The sequence below is a fragment of the Lactuca serriola genome, chromosome 2 (assembly GCF_051521515.1).
Source record: "Lactuca serriola cultivar US96UC23 chromosome 2, Lser_US96UC23_V15, whole genome shotgun sequence".
Taxonomy (NCBI): Eukaryota; Viridiplantae; Streptophyta; class Magnoliopsida; order Asterales; family Asteraceae; genus Lactuca; species Lactuca serriola.
Window position 1 is genome coordinate 138,641,257 of NC_136409.1, and position 12,236 is coordinate 138,653,492.

A 12,236-nucleotide genomic window follows, 5' to 3' on the forward strand; every position below is an offset into this window, starting at 1 on the left:
GATCTACTTATTCTCTTCTTTTCACCCTTCTGGATTTTTTTTTATGTAATTTCGTATGACAATAAAAGCTTTTAACAAAATATTTCTACCTTTTTATGTAACGCACAGCTATATCTGTGAACATAACTTGGTATTCTAATAACTCCCAATGAAGTAGTTTGCAATTTTAAGTTACATAAAAAGTTAATGATACTTGTTAAGAGGGTTTATTTATTATTTTTTTGTTTTGTTTTTGTAAGTTTATTGTTATACTATACTACTATATGCTAAAGTATTATATAAAAAAAGCTTTAAAAAATTAAATATTGGTGTAATTTAACTAATGAGTTTTCTAATATTATGACATTTATGTATAAAGTATAAACAATAAAGTAAAGCATCTATTATTCTTTATGAAGTTTCATCCACTCCTTTTTGACAATCTCTAGATATTATCATTTTGATTGATAAGGATGCACATGTTAAATGCATTAGTCATGTCAAGAAAAAGGTTTGTTGACCAAAAGTCAATAGTCAGCACCATAAAAAGAAATGGATCAAATCGAGGTCATTGATTTTTAACATATTGAGTTCATACGATTTGATTTTTAATCAAACATTATGTTCTTTTCTATAAATGATTAACACGACCCATGATAAGTAAAATGAAAAGATTCATGGGTTAAATGGGTTTGTTTGGTTGAGATTTGAATCGAAATGTTAGATAATACAACACTTTTTAATCATTTATATTTATCGTTGATCTTGTCTTTAAAAAAAATTCACAAAACCAAATATAACAGTAAACCTTAGAAAAACTCAACTTATCATTCACCAATACTTGATAAAACCATTTTATTTGTTATCATATCTAAAATAATATTTTGTAACCGGTAAATCTTTGAAAGTCGGTAATCTAGCCTTTTTGACATCAGAAAAACCTAACATATTATTCTTTAATGCTCTAAAAAAACATCATGTTATTTTTTTTTTACAAAAAAACCATTTTATTTTCTAATTTTATACAATAAAACATTTATTTCCCCCTTTATGTCCTATATCTGTGTTATTGAGAAATGATAATCGATAAATATCTTGTTTGTTGTTATGGTTGCACCTTATACAAAATTAGAACATAAAAGGGTTTTATTGTACAAAATCATAAAATAAAATGTTTTAATTGTAAAAAGGAACAGCACAATGGTTTTTCAAGCATAAGAGAATAATATGAAGGTTTTTTTTGTGAAGTCACAAATGCTAGGTAACCAACTTTTAATGGCTTGCGGGTTACAAAACATTATTTTTGGCATAATCAACAAATAAATAGTTTTATTATACAAAAAATAACATAATAAGCTTTTCGAGCATTGGAGTATAATAGATAGAGTTTTTTTTAGGGTTTTTTAATGACATAAACAAGAAAATTGTACTTCTATAAACTTGTATCCATAAGAAAAATATTGGTATGCAGATAGATACCTAAGTTATGATGTCTTGTTTGATAGACTAGCTAAAAATATGCTAGCTTATGAATTAATAATATTTTGTAAAAAGTCGCTTATAAAGTATACTACAATTTAAAGTTAATAAATGGACATTGAGATATATAATTATAAAAAAAAGATTAGATATAACTTTACAAGATTATTAAAAAGTACCTCAGAATAGTTTATCCAAGGTTTTAAAAAGTTTGTCATGACTTCGCAATGACTCATTATGGCTCAAATGTTTGTAGTTGACGTCAAGTTTTAACAAAATGTCATCTTAAGTCATATATGTATATAACAAATGAATTAATAGTAAAAAATATATAAAAAATTATTAATTTTATACAAAATTACCGCCTTAAGTCATGTGTTACCAACAGCGTAGCTTGCCACGGCTCGTAAAAGCTTGAGGTTTGACATTGTCATCAACTTATGTCTTACATTGTTTAGAACCTTGAGTTTATCTAACTTATAAACTATTTTATAACTTAAAAGAAATTATTTTTATAGTTGTACCAAACAATAAAAACAATAAATTACTTGCTTGTTTATTTTTAGAAAACCTTAATCTGAAACTTATTCATATGCAAACAAAAACTCTAGCATGAGGATCTTAAATATTGGAATTTAAATTCTCCGGCTAAATCTATGCGATTTTAATATAAAGTGGTATGTATTTAAATTGAAAAAATGCAGTTTATTCATATAATATAATAAGACATAATAATACAAAAGAGAAAAACCTTTCAAAATCACCGAAAGTTTTTGGCGCCACCTGTTAGGCATGGAGATGAAGATGAAGATGGTTTCCAATTTTCAAAATGCTTTGTCGGCTTCTTCTCCTCCTATTTTGAATTGTTTACTCCATAATATATAGTACTATATTTTGTTTATACAAAAAATAAATAAATAAATAAATTAAAAACCATGCAATATAGTTTTACCAAGTTTAGGTTTAGGGTTATTATTCGAAAGTTATATTACTTTTTTAGTTTATGGAAAAGTTACAATTTTTTTTAAACAGAAAAATTATGATATCTAATTTTACATAATAATCTATCATTTTCTATTAAAAAATGATTTTTCTTTTAATTTGGACAAAATTTAAATAAGAGAATTTTTTGTTCAAAAAATAAAAGTTAAGACTCTTTTATAAATTATAACAAAATAATAAGATTTTTCTAACAATAATCCTTAAGGGCATCTTCAACCCACCCCCAAACTCCATTTTTTCTCTTATTTCTTTCCCTATTCTTTTTCAATCCTATCCCATTTTTACCTCAATTTTTGGAGATATGAATAGTACTCCCCCATTCATATCTCCAAAAATGGAGGTGAAGTTTGGTTGTCAACTTTAGTCTCTCTCATTTTTATTTTATACATTTTTAGTTTATTTTATCTACTAATTATAATTTAAATGTAATATTTAATATTTATAATATCATGTTATATACTAATTTATATTAATTAATCATAAATATAGAGTTTAATTAGTAGAGGGGGTGTATCTGACAATATATAGAAGTTATAAAAATAGAATATTCTAGGAATATATTTTTGAGTAAATTACACGGTTGGTCCCTATGGTTAGGGGTTACTTGCACGTTTGGTCCCTAGGAAGATTTTTTAACTCGGACCATCCCTAAAGCTTAAATTTGTTACCCGCTCAGTCCCTTAAATCTTATTTTGTTGCGTATTTGGTCCATACTAAACATAAAAAGACAATTTTACCCTTATCAATTATATTTCAAATTTTTTTTAATGAGAAAAAACATTTAATAAATAAGCCATGTGGGTCCCACCCACCTAATTACTTACGCCTATTTTTCTTGATTGTTATAATATGGTCGACTGCTTCTCCATCTTCAACGCTTACCTACCTCCTCCCCCCCCCCCCCCCCTCTTCACTACCGATTAAAAAATCTTCCCTCCATCTCCATAGTCGAGTTGCATCTCTTTCGTCCCCCTCTCCACTCCCCACCTGCTTCATTATTGATGGAACCTACCCAACCCTAAAAGTACCCTTTTATGCCCTAACTATTGCTGCAACAATGTGACTCACAATGGGGATCTCGCCAAGCTGTCGCCTGCACCTTCATCTCTGCTGTCTCTGTTCTTATGTTTATCCCCATATGCAATTAATACTTCAAATTGTCGTTGGTCTGCATCATCAAGCAATCGTTGCTGCCCTCCATCGTCAATATGATCAAGTGTTGGGGTTGTTGCAGGTTCTGATTAAAATCCTTTAAGTTTGTAGGTTCTGGTTGAAACCCATCGTCTCCGATATCTCCATTTACGATGTCCGGGTTTTACAAATTCTGGTTGAAATCTTTTCATTCTTTGTATGTTCTAGTAATTCTTCAAAAATCTTCAACAAATATACAATAATTTTGTTGAACTGAAGAACCCTAACATCGATCTGTAGACCACATTCTCTGCTCCGCTTAGCTACATTTGATTTTAGTAGGTTTGTTTCAGGTTCAGATTTGATTTCATTTTGATTTCGTTAAGTTTTGATTTGGTTTGCTATTAAATATCAAAGTTAAAGAAACAACACATCTTGTTGGGAGCTTGAAGATTTCAGAAGGGTGGGTTAAGATGAAGGAATATGATGACCGGAGATGGGTAGATGGTGGCCGAAGTTAGGTACTCTTCATCGTTGTTGGGGAGACGAAGGAAATCAGTAAAGGGTGGGGCTGGGCCCATTGTAAGTTAATAATAATGTAAATAATTGTATAAAAATGAATTAAATTACAAAAGAAATAAGTAAAGGGCAAAATAGTCTTTTTATGTTTGATAGGGACTAAACGCGTAACAAAAATATGTATTAGGGACCGTCCGAGTTAAAAAAATCTTTCTAGGGACCAAACGTGCAAGTAACCCCTAACCATAGGGACCATCCGTGTAATTTACTCTATATTTTTTGGAGTAAAATATGAGATAGAAAATGAAGTAGGTTTGGAGATGAAACACTATTTACTCCATTTATGGGGGAAAAATAGAGATGGGTTGGAGATGATCTAAGTTTATTTATAATTTGGAAGAAAAGTTTAATTAGTAAACTATAAGAATTGAACACTAAAATTGCTTTATTAATATTTTGTAGATATTGTTAATAAGTATATACACACATTGGCATCGGATTCTTATAAAAAAAGTGTTTTGAAAATTAACATAGAATGAATAATGTTTTATTCTTTTTGAAGTAGAGAGAATAATGCTTAGTGTAAAAAATGCTTTATATAAAAAGTTATCAAAAATAAATATTGTATAAATTAATAAGAAGTCTACTTCATAATTACATATGCATTCAATTCTTTAATATTTGATTTTAACATTTAAAACCTATATAGTCATAACAATATGAATAAATAAATAACGTAAGTAAGTGAAAATGAAAGATATCAGTAATCTAAAACAATGTAGGCCTCAATATTAGTCAACTAGTTGAATTATATGTAGAATATGTGCTATTTTGATCATTTCCCCCCAATTTTTTCCAATTCAAATTTAAATTCTGTTTGGTAGAAAAAATAAATATGAGGTTAAAAAATAGTCCACATCTGTTTGTCTAACATGATAAACAATTTTATATTGTTCAAATTATTTAACAATATGGCGATTTTTTTTTAATCCAAAATAAAAGTATAAAACTATTGCATCTCTATGCTACTCTCAAAAAGTAAAACTATTGCATCTATATTGATCATATATATTTCAATCAAATATATTTGATTAATCCAATATCTAAGATATGATCTCTAAATAATATCGAAAAGTTTACTAAACAAAATCTAGGGTGACAATCCATAGCAATGATGGCTCGCATGATAGAACCACATTACATGAAACAAAATTTGGACAAAATCAAATTTCAAATTCTTGTTCGTATTAAGTGTAAAAAATATGATGTTATGTTGTGTTCAAAATTTCACACAATGTTAACATGTGTATGTCGTGTTTTGTAAGATTAATTATGAATTAAATAAACTAAGGATTTATTTTATTTTATCTTTTTCATGTTGATTGTTTTTATCGTGTTTAATTAAGTTGTTACTGTATTAATAAAATAAAATGTGAAGATGTATGTTTTAGCTAAAACCAATAAAACTATTTGATTTATCACCTCTAACAAAATCAAATGTACAAATTTCAAATGGAATATATATATATATATATATATATATATATATATATATATATATATATATATATATATATATATATATATAAAAGTTTAAAAGCTTAAAAATGATATTTAATTGGAGTAATAATAAAAAGGTTAGGATAGTCACAAAAATGATAATAGTATGATTTTGAGGAGTATAGGGATGTGACCTAATCCCTTCTAGAAAATTGATGAATCACCAAAAGCCGAAAATTAATTTTGGTCTAAATCAATTTTGTTTTACATTTAACTTTTTGTTTAAACTAAATATATTTATAATAAAAATAAATATTTTGGATTTCGAACTACCTTGCGGACAAAGTAAAAAAAAAAAGTATTTTGAAATTTCAAAAACATGTCCGATCCGAATAATATATCGGAAATTTCTAAATTGTTTTATTGAAATCTAAAAAAAATCCATATTAAATCGAAATAGATTACGATGCGATGACATAAAAAGTGTTATTTTGTTGATAAACCAGGTGTAAGATCCATGTATTACACGGGTTAATTAAAAAAATTAAATATAAAAGTCTAAATATTTAAGAACTTCAGATTTATAAAAAAATGAGTAAATTACACGAATGGTCCCTATGGTTTAGGGTAATTTACGTGTTTGGTCCCTAACTTATTTTTTTAACTCGGAAGGTCCCTGTTGTTTATTTTTGTTACGCGTTTGGTCCCTACTGTTTGTTTTTGTTACGTGTTTGGTCTCTATCTTAGCTAAAAAGACTATTATTTAAATATGAAAAAATGTTATGGTAGGTAAGGTAATGTGAAGGGGTGGAGTTGGGAGTGTGTTTATTTAAATAAATTAAGAAAATCAAGGGCAAAATAGTGTTTTTAGATAAGATAAGGACCAAGCGCGTAACAAAAACAAACAATAGGGACCTTCCGAGTTAAAAAAATAAGTTAGGGACCAAACGCGCAAATTACCCTAAACCATAGGGATCATTCGTGTAATTTACTCTAAAAAAATAAAAAAAATGAATTATAAAAATTGATTTTCTTATCTTATAAATTTAAATAAATAAACAAAATAAACTATTGAACCTTAATTTGAGAATTTTGAAATAAGAAGGTAAATCTATTAATGAAATTGATATTTATTTATTACTACATTTATTGTAATTATTACATTATAATATTATGTGAAATTTATTAAAATAGAAAAACTCATAAAATGACATGTGGAAAAGAAATTAATTCAAAATAACCACAAAATGACATTTGCCAAATTGAATGAGAGTGTAACATGTAGCAAAAAAAACTTTCATTTATTAGAGTAGATGTCGATGATGTTCGTTTCAGATTTAAAAGGAAAAGAAATTTTTTGATAGGGAAAATGACTCTTGAGGGTAATTAACTTTTCCATTTGTACTCATTTGGTCCCTTTCCTTTTTTTTGTATTCAATATACCATCGAACTTGTTGTTTGCGTTCACCATAACCCTTTTGACCGGCTTTTGACATGTGATAGCCGGTCAAAGGGTTATGATAAACACAAACAACAAGTTCGATGTTATATTGAGTAAAAAAGGAAATAGACCAAATGAGAACAAACTCAACAGTTGGTTACCTTTCTAAGTCATTTTCCCCGAAAAGTTAAATGAAATTAAAGTTGCAGAATTATCAAAGACTACAACCTTCTTTGGCTATAACGTATATAAAGAGCGTTTCAAATGGGTAACCTTGTTAAAACATAGTCTATGTTATGCTTACTGTGGTTAGCTATCAACACCTCTCTGTAAAGGGATATGACTGTGTATGAGAGGTATATTTATCAGCATAAACGTTTACCTCACGGTATATTTTGGTGATGTGTCTACAAAAACAACATGATGTTGTATCTTATCCTATGAATTCGATCTTAAAGCTAAGTAAACTCAAAAATCACAGCACTTGTGATTCCACTCGTTTGTAGACTTGTCTAGAATCCATGATACGATAAATCATTTGATTGAAAATATAAATGTAGTCATGAAATGCGTCTGCTTAGTCAAGATTCCCCTAATAAATATTCAAGTGCATTACAAAGTTGTACATATATTAATAATGTTCTTTCGTGGGTTATGTTTTGAAGAGAAGTAAAATCATTAATATCAGTAGGAGACGACGTGAGATTTGCTGTAAATGAGTAAAGGGAAAATGAATCAGAAGGGTAACCAACTGTTGCATTTGTTCTCATTTAATCCCTTTCCTTTTTTTTGTACTCAATATACCATCGAACTTGTTGTTTGTGTTCACCATAACCCTTTGACCGGCTATCACAGGTCAAAAGCCGGTCAAAAGGGTTATGATGAACACAAACAACAAGTTCGATGGTATATTGAATACAAAAAAAACAAAAGAGACCAAATGAGTACAAACACAAAAATTAATTTCCTCATGAGTCATTTTCCCTTTTTGATAAATATTTATAGCAAATTAAAGAAAAATACTACTACGATCATTTATGTTAATGCTCCATTGTCATGTGGTATGTTTTGTGATTGTCCAAAGAAAGTAATATCTCTCAATAATTATGTATAATATCTTACTTTTATTTGATTTTGTTATTTTAATGTATTTTAATTTCTTATTAATTTTTTTTTTTTTCAGAAAGCGACTATTCTAAAATGACAAAAGTGGAAATAAATTTTCATATCAAACAATTTTTTCTTCTTGGCCTATAATCCAAAATGACAAAAATGGAAAAAAAGCACGTGTCTAGTCACCAGATATTAGATAACCAGTTGTTTCAATCATATCAACAACGAATTTAGGTAAAAAGGAATAACTAATTAATCAAATTCACATTCAAGTCCTAAAGATTTGAAATTTTTACTTTTACAACATGGGTTTTGATTAATTCCTCATAAACAAAAACTAGAAAATCTAAAAATCAATTCTTTTCATCAAGAACACATTCTCATCTCCAACACTTTCTTGTGAGAATTCGAGTGTTTATAACTCACAAAACTCGGACTCTTTGCTGGTCTATATTCGGGCAGCAGCCTGCCCGACTTGTACCTTACCCCACATGCATTACACAGCGTCTTTGGCCCTTCTGGTCCTGCCCGCCACTGTGGGGTTCTTTGCGAAAGACAATGCCTACACCTCCTCCCCTGCCCGCCGCTGCTGCCCTCTTCTTCTTCATGCTTCATCTCCTTGTACCTTCCCTGCCCGTAATCTTCACTTCTTGTGCTGTTATCACTTGTACCTTTGTTGGGTAAAATCAGCTCGCTGTCTGCTAACCAGTAAGCTTGATGGAGCAAAGGAGGATCTGTGTTCATGGGGTACTCTTCTTGAGACATGCATAATCGACTTGTACTTTTTCTCTTTCTTTTGCTTCTTGCTTTGCATGGTACAACGAGTTTATGCATGGAAAGATAGTTTCCCGAATGGGGTTTCATTTTCATTTTCATTTTCACCTCGGTTTCTGCTGTTGTTGTGTTTGTAACTTGTGCATTGGAAGTTGTACTCTGGGGATTTAATGGCATATAGCTTCCACTGCTTGACAAACATTCCTCCACAAAAATTGACAGCCATTCCGTGTTGAAATCCCCTTCTTCCTGCAAAATCTTCCAAATTAGAATAATTTCAAAAAAGACTTGTACATCGTGCATCAAAGCTTGTATCTTGCTATGAATTTAACTATTTTCTAAAAGAAGGTCTCAGTTTTTGTCCAAAAGTTGTACTTAAATGTACAAGCGAATAAAGCTATAAACACACAGAGGTAATAAGGAATATGGTACCATGGAGTGGCCGGAGAAGAGGTCGTCGAGGCTGCCAAGTTTGGAGCATGATGGAGATAGAAGCTGTTGCTCCGGCTTGTAATTGGCCGGAATCCCACCTGAAACAGAGATATTCCGGCAGATGTTCATACTCTCTTTCCTTAAAAAGAAAGAAGAAGACCAGAGAACGATTTTTTTTGGGAATAAAGCAAGATTTTGCAACAAGGCTTTTTATTTATTCAGAGTATAAGTACAAATTTGGTCCCTAGACTATCAACTAACGTGCTGTTTTGGTCCGCTAAGAGGTTTTTTTTTTTTTTTTTTTTTTTTTAATTTATTATTATTATTATTTATTTTATTATTATAGTTAGACTAAATTACTGATTCTGTTATGTGGTTTGATCCAATCTTGCATGTTTGGTCCAACGTTGAGAAAAATGATATGAATGGTCCTGCTATTTTCCAAATCTTGCACCAATCCCTCATTGAGTTTGTTAACGTTTATTTTTCACATGTGCAACTCACATGAGGACAAAAATGACATTTCATTTGGTACCCGCTACACCCAATAAGAAAACCACGTTAAGTTTTTTCAAAGGGTTAATCACTTAGAAACTGAACTTTGATCTTTATTCACATTTAGGTAACTATATTTTTTTTTCGTTCTTTGTTTGACCTGTTCAAAATAAGGTAATATGACTGGTAATTACCCTACTATGAACAACTCAAACAAGTTTATTAGTCAAATGTGTACGAAAAAAACATGGTTACCTAAATATAGACAAAAACCAAAGTTTCTTACCCGTTTTGGTAATATTGGACAAAAATCGTCTCTGAAACTATGCCCTGGGATCAGTCTCCAACAGTCAGTAAACAATTAGGTTAGGCTTTGTTTAACCCAGTTCAATCCTGACTAGTCATGGGTTAGGCTGTGTTGCTAGGTCTTTAAATCACATATAACCTAGCCCCTTAAGCATATACAACCTAACCCTTAACTAGTTGGGCCTAAACTAGTTAACCCAAGACTTGACCGTTTTCTCATACATAATGATTGGACAACCCAATTTCATGTCACATCAATGGATCTTATGACTACTTGTACTTAACATAATTAACCCGATATTACCAAAATGGGTAATGAACTTTGGTTTTTGTCAATATTTAGATAACCATGTTTTTTCGTACACATTTGACCATTAAACTTATTTGACCTATTCATAATAGGGTAATGTTACCACTAATTACCAATTATATTACCTTATTTTGAACATGTCAAACAAGTTCAATGGTCAAATGTGTACGAAAAAAACATGGTTACCTTAATATGAACAAAAACCAAAGTTCGTTACATTTCTAGTTCATTAACCCTTCTCCAAACTTCCTGATCGGATCTTCTACCCTAGGTTAAAGATTGATATCATAATATTATGAAAAGAAAAATCAAGTTAATTAAGATGTTGCGACTCACAGTGTATAGTATTCACTAGGGGTGTGTGCGGTGCGATTTGGTGCGATTTCGAGTCAAAACCGCAAACCGCACTGCATATGCGGTTTGAATATTTTAGAAAGCGCAAACCGCACCACAGATGTTCCAAACCGCATTATGCGGTGCAGTTTATGCGGTTTGGTTGCGGTTTGATGAGTTTTTCAACATTAAATCTATCAAAAAACCAAAAAACTAATCGGGTTAAAAAAATTGATTGCTTTCATTTTATAAAAACAAATACAATTTTCGACTTAAATCGTTTTTAATAAATTGTGATTCATGCTACTACAGTTTTGTAAGTATCATTGTTATTACTTTATATTGTCGTTATAGTTGCTATATTTTTGTAAACCATGTGATCTTGATCTAATAGTGAATTGATGTTACGTTATAGATATTTGGTTATTGTAAGAAATATATTTATATACATCGTTTCTAAATCGTGATTTGAAGTTATAACAAAGTAAAGAATATATATATATATATATATATATATATATATATATATATATATATATATATATATATATATATATATATATATATATAACATGCGGTGCGGTGCGGTTTGAACCGCAGTTTTATAAATACAAACCGCAAACCGCACCGCATAATGCGATTTGATAAAATGATGAACCGTAAACCACACCACGAAATTCTAAACCGCATTATGCGGTGCGGTTTAGTGCGGTGCGGACGGTTTGTGCGGTTTTTTGCACAGCCCTTGGAAACTGTTGTGGATATAAAGAAACTATATAGTAAGTTTTGATCCTAAATCTTTCATTAGAATAGTTTTTTGTTAACAAAGATTTGTTTTATTTACAAAGTTTCTTCCTAATATGTTCTCAATTAGAATCAATCATAGTTGATTTTGTTGAAATAACCTATTAGTGTGGCCTTATCGCTATTTTATTATAACTATCATATGTCGGATACAATTATATTATATACTATAATATTTGACATTATGATGTATTAGGTTCTTATGATGGATATGACATATGTGTGGAAATTAAAAGGCTAAACTTAATGGTTCCATAACTTACCCTGAGATAATTAAACATGCTAATAGAGAAATAGCGATAATCTGCGTTTTTTAAGGGTTATTTGTTTAGGGATAAATGAAACTGGGCACCGGTATACCTTAATCCAGAAACTGTGAATGGGCCAAAAGGAAACAAATATCTAAAAATGGATTAAAAGAAACCGTGAATGGGCCAACCCAAGGAAACAAAGATCTAAAAATATCATGGGCTTTTACTTCCCTTTAATTATGCATTTATGCATAAACAGGGGAAACGATTTACATACGAGTACGTTTAAAATTATTGGATGGTTTTTATTTTATTGAAGGTTCATTTGAAATGAGTTTGCCAGTTTGGAAACTTCAATTCGTTTAGG

The 12,236-nt window shown here is 29.9% G+C and overlaps 1 protein-coding gene across 1 annotated transcript; it reads right to left on the minus strand.

Annotated features, from left to right (window-relative positions):
* Positions 1 to 8,393: 8,393 nt before the first annotated feature.
* LOC145086856 (GATA transcription factor 7-like) lies at positions 8,394 to 9,554 on the minus strand. Its single transcript, XM_079024697.1, has 2 exons — positions 9,371 to 9,554; positions 8,394 to 9,187 (listed from the first exon to the last, which is right to left on the minus strand). The coding sequence occupies exons 1-2, from the start codon at positions 9,497 to 9,499 to the stop codon at positions 8,531 to 8,533; spliced, it is 786 nt and encodes a 261-aa protein (XP_078880823.1). The 5' UTR covers positions 9,500 to 9,554; the 3' UTR covers positions 8,394 to 8,530.
* Positions 9,555 to 12,236: the final 2,682 nt, after the last annotated feature.